The sequence below is a fragment of the Bos javanicus genome, chromosome 2 (genome assembly GCF_032452875.1).
Source record: "Bos javanicus breed banteng chromosome 2, ARS-OSU_banteng_1.0, whole genome shotgun sequence".
In the NCBI taxonomy this organism is placed as follows: domain Eukaryota; kingdom Metazoa; phylum Chordata; class Mammalia; order Artiodactyla; family Bovidae; genus Bos; species Bos javanicus.
In genome coordinates, this window is record NC_083869.1 from 98518676 (window position 1) to 98531594 (window position 12919).

The 12919-nt window shown below is 37.9% G+C and overlaps 1 protein-coding gene across 3 annotated transcripts in view; it reads left to right on the top strand.

Moving 5' to 3' along the window:
* Positions 1-12919, top strand: part of CPS1 (carbamoyl-phosphate synthase 1) — a 194178-nt gene that overhangs the window by 147556 nt on the left and 33703 nt on the right. For all 3 annotated transcript variants that reach the window (XM_061383810.1, XM_061383820.1, XM_061383807.1), the window contains 4 exons: positions 1060-1241; positions 10418-10612; positions 11034-11101; positions 12809-12884. In XM_061383810.1, the coding sequence (XP_061239794.1) occupies positions 1060-1241; positions 10418-10612; positions 11034-11101; positions 12809-12884 (521 nt within the window). The remainder of the gene's footprint in view (positions 1-1059; positions 1242-10417; positions 10613-11033; positions 11102-12808; positions 12885-12919) is intronic.

Here is a 12919-nt window from a genome sequence, read left to right on the forward strand (position 1 = left end):
TGATGAAACATATGATTTAAATGTATTTTAAACATAGAGTTTATTACAGTTTTTACAATTAAGTATTTCAGGAAGTGGTAGTTTGCCAATTTTTGGCCAAACCTTAAAGTAGGCCAAAAGTGTTTATACCTCTGCCACTCTATCTTATGCTTAAATAGCTTGGACACCTTCACCAGGACCTACCCTTCTCTAAACCTTTCTTCTTTCCTTTTCAAATTTCACCTAATTTATGCAACCATTCTACATTACTTTAGGGTCTAAGAAAGATTAGCTGAGCTAATAATCAAGTGTGTACTTAATTGATAGTGAGATTTAACATGCTACTATATTTGAACAACTTATTATGCTGACAAGCATTTTTAGGAGACAAAATCCTAATGCAAAGGATTAGTACAAATCCCTGAACTTCAGTTCTATGGCATCCCAGTAGAGGTGATATTTTGAGGCATTTAGGCCATTATTATACATCAAATCACTTCCTAGAAGGTCACTCACTCTGCATGGGGTGCCCTTGCCAAGCTTAAAAGGATATGCTTGGAAAGGCCAGGACTTTCCAATCAATCAAGACATGTCAGAGCTGCAAGGCACCTCAGGGATCATTGGGTTTGGCTCTCAGACAGCAGGGTAAGTGGAAGGACTTAAACAAGAACTCAAGTGTTCTGATCACAAACTTTATTATGTGTGCTGAGGTCAATATGTTCACTTTGAGTTTCTTTTCAGTAAATGAGGTTTGTAAAAATTATTATTATAGTTCTCCTCCATTTACTTTGAGGTTCTGAATGTTCCAAATATGGAGATTACCTCTTGCAGAACTTAGTATACAAAGCAAGCCAACCCGTCATTGTGGTTTAACGAGTCCCTGTTTTTCCTACTAATAATATAGTAGGAAATAGTATGCATAATATCAATAGATCTGACATTTATATTTTGGAAAAAAATTGAATTGAAAGGGCATTAGCTCCCTTAGCATTGACTGACTGGCAATATATGTCTGCTTCTCTTTGTGTTATAACTTCAGGCTTCTCTTCCCCTCTCTCCCCAATTTCATTGTCTCTGTAGGTAGCAGTGTGGAATTTGATTGGTGTGCTGTCTCCAGTATCCGCACATTGCGTCAGCTTGGCAAGAAGACAGTGGTGGTGAATTGTAACCCTGAGACTGTGAGCACAGACTTTGATGAGTGTGACAAACTGTACTTTGAAGAGTTGTCTTTGGAAAGAATCCTAGACATCTACCATCAGGAGGTAAGAAAGAAAAAAAAAAAGGAAAAAAAAGAATAAAAATATATACAATGCATACTTTATATACGTGTATCCATGTATGTAGATTTATATTGCAAGTTACCTTCAGAGAAAGAGCTTCTGGTGTCTTCCATTGTCTAATTTTGTAATGAAACTCTGAAAAATAATCACCCCAGCCTTAGATTCTTGAGGCCGTGGCACAGAGTAATTCTTTTTCATATAAAATACACCTTTTCTTTCTCAGCATTCCATCTATACTGAAATTTCTTCTTGGTAACATGTGCCAGACACATATTAATTAGCATAAGACAGCCCCGATAGATATTTTGTAAAGCCATTTAATTGATCATGTAGACCCACGATAAGAAGCCTCTCTTTAGTTCACATCCTGTTGTGGTTTAATGATGACTACTTCTCAGAGGAGACAGGTTAGTCATTCACAAAAGACTGGTTAATTCTTTGTGCTACAGATGAAGCTGTTAGTCTTCAGTGTAAAAATCAATGAGTTCATTCTAAATGATTTTGGTAGCATTATAGCCTTCTCTTCTACTTCCACTCCAATATTATAGAGTGTATCTTCACTGTGGATTTATATGATCCTAGGTTAACAAGTTATTTTACAATTAAAAAAATGCCTACTTGAAAATTTTAGTCATGCCTTTTGATGCTGTTATAATTAATTAATCATCCCTATGTACAAAATATGGTCACTTAAGGAAAAAACAATTAACTTGGAGCCACAAGACTTAAAATTTTTGACTTGAAAATTTGTTGATTTGTGCCAGTTACTTAAATCCTCTGTGCTTCATCTTTGTTATTTCTGTTAATGAATCATATGAGTGTTAAAACATGGTACATGTAGGTTTTGTGATGGTAACGTAGATTTGTGGTTGAGATCGCATTGTCGAGTATAAAGTATAGTGTTAGAACAATGTGATGATTTTATTACTGTGAAAAGAAATAGACAAATTTAGGATTAATATATCATCATAGTTTTCTATTTAGGCCTGTCCTACTAATCTTTTAATATAATGAAACGAAACCATTAGGTACGGATTCCCAGGTGGCTAAGTGGTGAAGAATTTGCCTGCCAATGCAGGAGATGAGGGTTTGAACCCTGGGTCAGGAAGATCTCCTAGAGGAGGAAATAGCAACCGACTCCAGTATTCATGTCTAAAAAATCCCATGGACAGAGGAACCTGGCAGGCTACAGTCCATAGGGTCGCAAAGAGTTGGACACAACTGCACACAGCACACAAACCATTAGGTAGACTATACACAATTTTCAGTTCTTTCACTGACCAGATTTTTCTCATAATTTCTTTATTCATTTTAGATAAACTGGTGGGGATCAAAGCAAGTACATATTCTACAAATATTTCTTGAGTATCTTTTAAAACTCAGGTTCAGCAAGATCAGTTCAGTTCAGTCACTTAGTCATGTCCAACTCTTTGCAACCCCCATGGAGTGCAGCATGCCAGATCTCCCTGTCCATCACCAACTCCCAGAGTTTACTCAAACTCGTCTCCATTGACTCAGTGATGCCATCCAACTATCTCATCCTCTGTCATCCCCTTCTCCTCCCGCCCTCAATCTTTCCCAGTATCAGGGTCTTTTCCAATGAGTTAGCTCCTTCGCATCAGGTGGCCAAAGTATTGGAGTTTCAGTTTCAGCATCTGTCCTTCCAATGAACATTCAGGACTGATTTCCTTTAGAATGGACTGGTGGATCTCTTTGCTATCCAAGGGACTTTTAAGAGTCTTCTCCAACACTACAGTTAAAAAGCATCAATTCTTCAGTGCTCAGCTTTATTTATAGTCCAACTCTCACATCCATACATGACTACTGGAAAGGCCATAGCTTTGACTAGATGGATCTTTGTTGGAAAAGTAATGTCTCTGCTTTTTAATATGCTGTCTAGGTTAGTCATAACTTTTCTTCCAAGGAGCAAACGTCTTTTAATTTCATGGCTGCAGTCACCATCTGCAGTGATTTTGGAGCCCCAAAGAATAAAGTCTATCACTGTTTCCCCATCCATTTGCCATGAAATGATGGGAACAGATGCCATGATCTTAGTTTTCTGAATGTTGAATTTTAAGCCAACTTTTTCACTCTCCTTTTTCACTTTTATCAGGAGGCTCTTTAGTTCTTCTTTGCTTTCTGCCATAGGGGAGAAATATTCAGGGAGGATAGAGAGCTGTAAAACCAGGTCCTTACCTTTGAGACATTGAAATAAAACTGGGATTAATGACATAATATCTGAAAAGTTACATAATTATTAAAAAATATTAACAAGCATTATAAGTGATAGTGGCAGGCATTTAACATGTAGTTAATGATTTCTGTATGAAGTGGTTTAAGGAAAGATGAAAAACTTCTATAGTTGCCTTTGTACATATGAATGCTAATGAAGTCCTTTTATAACTGAATTCAGTATGATAGAAATAAATAAACTGGCCCTTATTTGAAGCTAAATTTTTTTTTTTTTAGTGCCACTACATATACTGAGGTAATTTTAAATGTTGTGTTGAAGACTATAAGAACAGTATACCATTGATATATTCTTTATGCTACCCTACAAGAAATGTGATTTTAATATATCACATGCACATATCAGGCACATATATATGTATATTTGTGTATATGTTTCCTTGTATAAGGTTGTTATGTATCTCCTCACAGCAGGCTTTACAGGCATTGTCTCTCATAACGGGTGTGCATCAACCTTCAGGAGGCTGCCCTTGTTCGACCTTGGATGCCCCTAGTGATCAGGAAAGCACTGAAGCATTCAGTAGTAAATTTGAAGAAAATTGGAAGCACGTCTAATCTTATTTAAAAGCACACATCTGAGTCACTTAGAAGGGCAATAGGCTTTCCCAAGGATACATAGCTACATGGGATGATAGAAAATATGATAGGTCCCTTGGTCCAGGTCACTTGGTCGAGTTCAGGACCAAGCGTGTTTCCATGGCATCAAAGGAGCACCTCGAAAGAAAACCTTAAGGGGAAGTCAGAAAAGTGATGTGCCCTGTGAGAAAAGCAGGTTGCTTTGGAGGGACGTCTGGATCAGAAGTTGAGTGAGAGAGGATGCTAGAAATGCTGAAATCTCCTTCCCATTTCTTTTTTTTTTTTTTTAAATAGAAAAATTTGTAGTGATATATCCCTTTAGCTTCAGGCTTTTTTTTTTTTTTGTAGTTGTAAAGGGCAACCCTTTAAACTGAAGTCATTAATTCCTTATGATTGTATTCATGGATTCTGTTCCCTGAGAAGAGCTTTGCATTTTTATTTTTTATGTTTTGGTGTGTGAGTGTGGAGAAGAACCAAGACATTGAGAAGTGGGTGTCTGCCATCTGTAAAGCTTCCCAGGTGGTGCTAGTGGTAAAGAACCTGCCTGCCAATGCAGAAGACTAAGAGACATGGGTTCAATCCCTGGGTCAGAAGATCCCCTGGAGAAGGGCAAGCCAACCCAGTCAAGCATTCTTGCCTAGAGAATCCCCACGTATAAAGGATCCTGGGGGACTACAAAGACTAGGACACTGCTGAAGTGACTCAGCACACCATCTACATGGCTTTGATGGATGATATTTTTTGCCTGGTTCAGTTTTGTTTAGGACACTCCTTAAAAAGGAAAAAGATGTTCTCAAATTATATTGAGGTACATGAGTTGAAAATGATTACTTTGTTTATAGAAGTGCTAACACTGATCTTCTCTTTTATTAGTGTGCTCAGTCACACAGTCTTGTCCAACTCTTTGAAATCCCATGGACTGTAGCCTGCCAGGCTCCTCCATCCATGAAATTTTTTAGGCAAGAATACTGGAGTGGGTTGCAATTTCCTATTCCAAGGGATTTTCCCAACTCAGGGAGCAAGCCCATGTCTCTTGCATCTCCTGAATAAGCAGATGGATTTTTTACCACCGCACCATCTAGGAAGCCCCTTTTTAAATTAGATCTATTGTTAGATCTGTTTCCCTGGGATGCTGCTGCTGCTGCTGCTGCTGCATCGCTTCAGTTGTGATGGGTTATGCAATAATCTTTATAGACTATGATGATAAGGGAGACTGTCACAGATCCTTTCTAACTTCACATTTCCCTTTCTTTCTTTGGAGACTCATGGTTTGAAAAGTTATAAGCAAAGCATATTTATTTTCTTTTACTTCCAAACCCTATTTAGGACCCATTTCTTAATTCTTTTAATATTTGCTCATTAAAAAACAGATCAAGTTTAAAAATTCAAGCAACATGTTTGACACTTTATGATGTCCTGTCTGATTTGAGTCCTGATTATGTATTTTTTTCTTTTACAATGTATAATTTACTGGATCATACCCTATAAAGATGTACTCTGATTAGTGATTTAATTCTCCTATTTTTAACACCTGATGCCGTATGTATTGGAGAAGGACATGGCAACCCACTCCAGTATTCTTGCCTGGAGAGTCCTGTGGACAGAGGAGCCTGGCGGGTTACAGTCAACAAATGGGTCACGGGATTGAAAAGAGTCAGACACAACTGAGCAACTAAGCACATCATATGCATAATAGACAGTGGTACCTGTCTTTCATTCACTTAAGTGAATTAAAGAGTGACAGCCATGAGTTAGTGATAGACAAAACACCTCAGGGAATGGATCACTCTAAACTAGAATTGGGTTTCACTCCTAGAAATTGGTTTCATTGCAATTGAATCTTAAGATTCTGTCTGAAATGTTACAAATGTTTTACTAAAATGTGAATTACTGAAATATAATGCATGTGCAACCTCAATGATGGATGTATAAATAATGAAGATGTAAATTAGAGAAAATACATGAAATTACAAAAATCAGGGTTATTTTTTGGTGAAGTAAATGGTATATCTGTTAGTAAGACAAACTTTCTTATATTGCATTCTGTCTACATTAAAACATTTAATTTGTCTGTAAAATAAGGACTGACCTAAGTGATTAATATATAAAAGAAACTGAAATGATCTGAAATACATCTGAAGTATTTTCTGTTAATTCCTCACCATTAAAAATAAATTTGTGGTGTGATTTCAGCTTAAAAATTATTGCAGAAATATTTTTGTAAGGTGATGCCTTAGCTTCATGATATCAGGTTTAAAAACTAGGAAACTAAGCTACAAACAAGTTTAGGTAAGATCAGTAGAACTTTGGGAGCCTAGTAGAATTATTTTAGGCCTAACATATTTAGAAATCTGTGAAACAAATCTGCATTTTAGAATATTTTGCTTCAGTAAATTACTTGAAATTAAGTGTAAGTGATTGTATATGATATTAATTCATCTGTGTAGATACCAGATTCTCTTCTCTTAGTCTCTACAAGCTCTGTGCTTAGAGTTGGGACCAATCTAAGATAAAATTCTTCCACAAAATTCTCCTCTATTAACTTCATCCCTCAAATATGTTCTCTTTTACTGAATTCCCTTTGCTGTGCAGGCAAAATCTGCGCTCAACCATCACACCATTACTCTAAAACATTCCTATGGACATGATTTGTCTTCCAAATAATGGTCTTTATTTTTGGAGGTCAATGATGAGAATAGGATATTGGAGTGAAAGTGTTTCTATCTACTATTTCCCAGAAAGAATGTTTGAGAAATATCTCTTCTACCCTTTAACATTCACCACCTTTGAAATAAGCCAGAAAAACAGGATTGATTTCAAATTCAGACTTAACATATTAGGTAAGCATAGCTGCTTTACAGAGAAGGCAATGGCGCCCCACTCCAGTACTCTTGCCTGGAAAATCCGGAGGAGCCTGGAAGGCTGCAGTCCATGGGGTCGCTGAGGGTCGGACACGACTGAGCGACTTCACTTTCACTTTTCACTTTCATGCATTGGAGAAGGAAATGGCAACCCACTCCAGTGTTCTTGCCTGGAGAATCCCAGGGACGGGGGAGCCTGGTGGGCTGCTATCTATGGGGTCGAACAGAGTCGGACATGACTGAAGTGACTTAGCAGTAGCAGTAGCTGCTTTACAATATGCAGAATCTCATTCAAGTAATTCTGTGTTTGCTAGGTAAGAAATATCAGCAAGTCACTTGACCTTCACCAAGCCTGTTTATTTAGCTGTAAAATAGGGATAAGTAATAACTGACTCAGAGTGAAAACCATGAAGATCAAAATGTAGTTTAGGTGTATAGTAATGTACTAAATGGGCTTCCCAGGTGTCACTAGTGGTAAGGAATCCACTTGTCAATGCAGCAGACATAAAAGATGTAGGTTCAATCCTTGGATTGGGAAGATCCCCTAGAGGAGGGCATGACAACCCATTCCAGTATTCTTGCCTGAGAATCCCATGGACAGAGGAGCCTGATGAGCTACAGTCCGTGGGGTCACAGAGTCAGACATGACTGAAGTGACTTAGCATGCACACACACAGCATATTTAAGTAGTAGTAGTTTATATTACGGGGCTTCCCAGGTACTCAGTGGTAAAGAATTTGCCTGCCAAGAAGGAGACCCAGTTTGGTCCTTGGATCTGGAAGATCCCTTGGAGAAAGAAATGGCAACCCACTCCAGTATTCTTGCCTGGGAAATCCCATGGACAGATGAGCCTGGTGGGCTACAGTCCATGGGGTTGCAAACAGTTGGACACAAAACAGGAGCAGCAGTTTATATTATTATTTATAACGTTGTTAATTTATTGAAAAATTGAAATCAATTCCGTAGAGTCATTTAAACTACTGATATATTTATTATACACAGCTTTTTAATTCATCTTTAAATGCCTATTTTAGTCCAAATGACTCTAATATTTGCTCATAGCTGGTTACTTCTCCCTTAATTTTAGAATTTATTTTTGAAGACTTTCACATAAGATACTTTTTGTATATATTTAATATTTAATTGAAGAATTAGTTTCTAGGTCTCTAAAATATTAATGCCACTAATAAACTAAAATAATAAGCAAATAAAATATAATAAGCAAATAAAAATACTATAGTTAAGAGAATAATGTTTATTAAAAGTTTTGCAAAAAATAAATAGTGAACATAAAAATGATGATAAAAGCAGCTTAAGTGTACTCATAAGTATGCAGAAATGTGGACTGTTATTTTCCATAATGTTTACAATGCATTTAAGTACTCAATTGCAGGGTGTTTGCTTAGGCAGTATATAATTTCTCTTATCAGAGAGAAATTAGTTTCGCCCCTTTCAGTAATATATCAGAATAATTTCAAACAGTGACAAAAAAACATTTGTGTGTGTGCTAAGTCACTTCAGTCATATCCAACTCTTTGTAACCCTAGGGACTGTAGCCTGCCAGGTTCTTCTGTCCATGGGATTCTCAAGGCAAGAATACTGGAGGGGGTTGCCATTTCCTCCTCCAGGGGATCTTCCCCACCTAGGGATTGAGCCTGTGCCTCTTATGTCTCCTGCATTGGCAGGTGGATTCTTTAACACTAGTGCCATCTATTACTTCAGTAATATTCAATTGTAGGTTGTTAAGGCAAAGATAAATTATGCCAAGATCAATGGCCTATCTGATATTGTAATATTTTCTAATATAAATAATAATGTCTTATTTATATGCTTACAAGGTGTAACACCTTTAATGTTTATTATCCTATTTAATCTACATACATAGAAATCTTATGAAGTAGGCAGGTATTATTATCCTAATTTTATAGACAAGGGGATGGAATCCCAGGGAGAGTTTCACAGAGGGAACCAGGAAGGGGAGGGACTTCTAAGTCCAAATCCAATTCCCCACCGTCCCTCACTGATTCCCCCATCATCTCTATAACACTAGTCTTGAGAAATTTGAGATTTTGTGGGCTTAAAAAAAACTTAGTGTTTTGACTATTCATAGGAGATTAATGTTAATAATTCAAGGACTGCTTATATGGCAAATAGTACAGAAATTGGAACTAAAATCAGTTATGGGTACTGTAGACAGGTACCAAGCAGCAGTGAAGGGGAGAGGATGTCAAAGTGAGAATTAGGATTTAGACTGCACTTCAGAGGTGGTTAATTTAGATAAGGGGAAGGAGAAGGAAGGAAGGAAACAAGGCCAGGAAAGGTTAAGCGGTGAGAGAGCTTGCTGGTGGGAATGCATGTAGGTAGTGACAGGGGGTAGGTGGTCTTCCTGGTGCTGAAGGAGTGATTGTAGATGAGACTGGAAAGCCTTAATGGCCCCGGTGGTAAAGAGTTAACACTTTACCCTTTAGGCAACAGAAACATTTGGAGAACTCTGAATACAGAAGTAACTTGGTGAGGAGTCTTGTGAACAATTAGTCTGCATCTGTGGCTTCCCACTTGGCACTAGTGGTAAAAGAACACGCCTGCCAATGCAGGAGACGTAAGACGTGGGTTTGATCCCTGGGTTGGGAAGATCCCCTGGAGAAGGAAATGGCAACCCACTCTAGGATTCTTGCCTAGAGAATCCCATGGACAGAGGAGCCTGTCCATGGCGGGCTACAGTCCATTGGGTCACAAAGAGTCAGATGTGACTGAAGCGACTTAGCACGCATGCACAATCTGAATGTGAAGTGCTGGAGTGGAGAAGAACAGCAGAGATGAGTGTTAAAAGGAGAGATCTGTATCCATTCAGGAAATTACAACAGTAGTTCAAGAATTAATTGAATATAATATAAAGCATAGGATGAAAATATTCATTGACTTGATTTTCTAATTGCCACACATGCAAATATCATACATTGACATGTAATTGTATGGAAGTCATATTTGGTAATCATATACAGGAGTCTTTCATGCTAATCACATGTAGTTTTCCAGGAGTCTTAACAAAGATTTTGGATGGTGTGTGCCTGGGGACTTCCCTGGTGGCTCAGACAATAAAGACTCTGCCTGCAATGCAGGACATGCAAGTTCAATCCCTGGATTGGGAAGATCCCCTGGAGAAGGGAATGGCTATCCACTCCAGTACTCTTGCCTGGAGAATTCTATGGACAGGATCCTGGCAGGCTACAGTCTCTGGGGTTGCAAGGAGGTGGACAAGACTTAGTGACTAGTGTGCCTGTGCGTGTGTGTGTGCCTGGATAGTCAGGACAAAATCTGTTTATCTCTCTGTGGCATAACTTAATATTATCCATTGATGGGAATAATGAAAATATCACAATCATGTTCCGCATTTTTGGTAAGGAAATGGAAGCAGTAGTATTAGCCCAGTTGTTCATCATCCAATAGCTGATAAGAGGACATATTTTTCAGGCATGTGGTGGCTGCATCATATCAGTTGGGGGCCAGATTCCAAACAACCTGGCAGTCCCCCTGTACAAGAACGGCGTCAAGATCATGGGCACGAGCCCTCTGCAGATCGACAGGGCTGAGGACCGCTCCATCTTCTCAGCTGTCTTGGATGAGCTGAAGGTGGCTCAGGCACCATGGAAAGCTGTTAACACTTTGGTAAGAAGAGAATCACATGTCTGTTTTTAACATTTCCTTTTGAAAAGTCACGACCTGAAGGCTAGCTACTGTGGATGTTAACTGCAGGGCAGATAGAATACACTATGCTGAGTGAATTTACTTTTTAAAGTCGCTGTATTTCCATGATTGCAGTTAAGTGGGGGTTATAAATTGATAGGAGTACTCTCATTAAGATTCCGACAATGAAAAGAAGTTCACACTATTTTTGAACTAGATTTGATATTTAGAATTAGAAACTAGAAATTTTATGTATTTCTATGTCCAATTTACATTTTAATGGTGTCTTTTGAGAGGAAGAATAAAAGGAGTTGAGTTACCACTTGTTCTAATGATACCATCCTGCATTTTTATTGACTACTTTACACTATTCATGCATTTTGTTGTTGTTTCTGTTCATTAGAATGAGGCATTGGAATTTGCGAAGTCTGTGGGCTTCCCCTGCTTGTTGAGACCTTCCTATGTTTTGAGGTAATATATATTGTGTTCTGAAACAATTATTCAGAAATAGGAGATACCAAACTGCATTCTGTATGCTAGGAGCACTAGGCTTTGATGTGTAGTAATTTGTAAATCCATCGACAATCCCCACGCCAACAAAGCCAGGGTGAAGACCTGGGTACTGTTCTTCAGTGCAGTTACTGCTTTTCCTTCTGGGAGTGACAATCGTGTCTCCAGTCCTACATCTTAGAAGCATGGCTTACGCCCTCTCCTTGCCAAGCAAAGGGAGGATATCTTTACATTAGAGAAGAGGACAATTAAAAAAACTGAAGAGCAAAAACAAAACAAGCTTGGGGTGTCTCTCAGCAGCCTCTGTTTTCTGATACTCAGAAATGAAAGTTAATCTTTGACTCTTGTCATCTCCTTCCAGTAGTGCTTGTGGTTTGAATACTGTGGGGTTCTTTTTGAGATCATAATTTTTAATAAGTGAATTATAATGTTGGAGGACATGGACAGTGTCTTTTGTAATAAACTTGGAAACTAAGTTTTACTATCAAAGGAGAAGTTGTCAATTGTTACTTATTTTCTTCAGATGTTACCACATGTGAGGAACAATTTCAGTGAACAGGGGATAATAAGAGAAACGTAATTTGCTGTGCACAATTTGCAAGTGTAAATGGAATTGGAGATGCGATCCTTTAAAATAATGAAAAATTTCAAATGAGGTGGAAAACTTTCCTTTTTATTTAAATGACATTTTGTGTAAACCACATTCTGATAATACTACTTCTCTGAAGTATTAATGTAAGTTAATTTCAACAACATAGAGACATTTAAGGAGGATTGCAGAAAGCAACTCTGAGTTCTGTGCTTCTTCTCATCATTTCAGTCCATATCTTTTAGTTTCTTAGGCTGTGAATTATCAACATTATTATTACCTTAGCCTTCTTGCCTTAAATAGATGAAGAAATTGAAAGCTCTTTATGCATAAAATTTGCCGTATAGTAGAAAAGGTAAGGCGAATGATACTTTTTAAAAGGAAGTAGAAAGTGATATTTTTCTTCTTTATGGCTTCCCTTCCTCTTAGTCTTCCTTCTTTCCTCCCCTCCTATCCCATTCTGCAAATGCAAGCTTTCTGAATAAATTGATTTCAGATAGTATTCTTTCTCAAGAATTTGAAAGGACACAGCCGAATACATTTCAGTCAGATACTGTACATTATATTAGCAAATGTTACTAAAAAAAATTGATTCTTTTGTAACCCAGCTGAGATAGTGGAATGAACTGCTTTGACCGCATATTTGTGGGTTAAAATCTGCTGTAGCTACTGAACTCTGAAGACACAAGTTTAGAAAACTATGTCCTGGCAGGGATCTTGTTACAGTTTTAAGTGTTACCTGGAACCAAAAGAGAGTTAAAATGATAAAGAGAAAGGATGAACCTTGAGAATGTGTCATCTCTAAGACCTACCATTGTTCTCTTTGGGCATTCTCACAGTTCTCACACCTTTTTTACCGTCTCCAACCTGGGGGACTTTTTACTTTGGTTGATTGTCCTGTTGATTACATAAAGTTTCAATGTAGAAAGAGAGACCTTCTTACTCACCCTAAATTGAAACTAGAGTTTTCCTGGAACTACTCTGAGAAGCAATTGTGTCTAGCATGCTTTACTTCCGAAGTGGTGAAAGAAATTGACCTCTTTGTTTTGTTTTGTTTTGTTTTTTTCCTTCTTACTCAGCGGGTCTGCCATGAATGTGGTATTCTCCGAAGATGAGATGAAAAAATTCCTAGAGGAGGCCGCTAGAGTCTCTCAGGTAGTGTCCTATTTCCTCTTGGTGACTTTTACCTC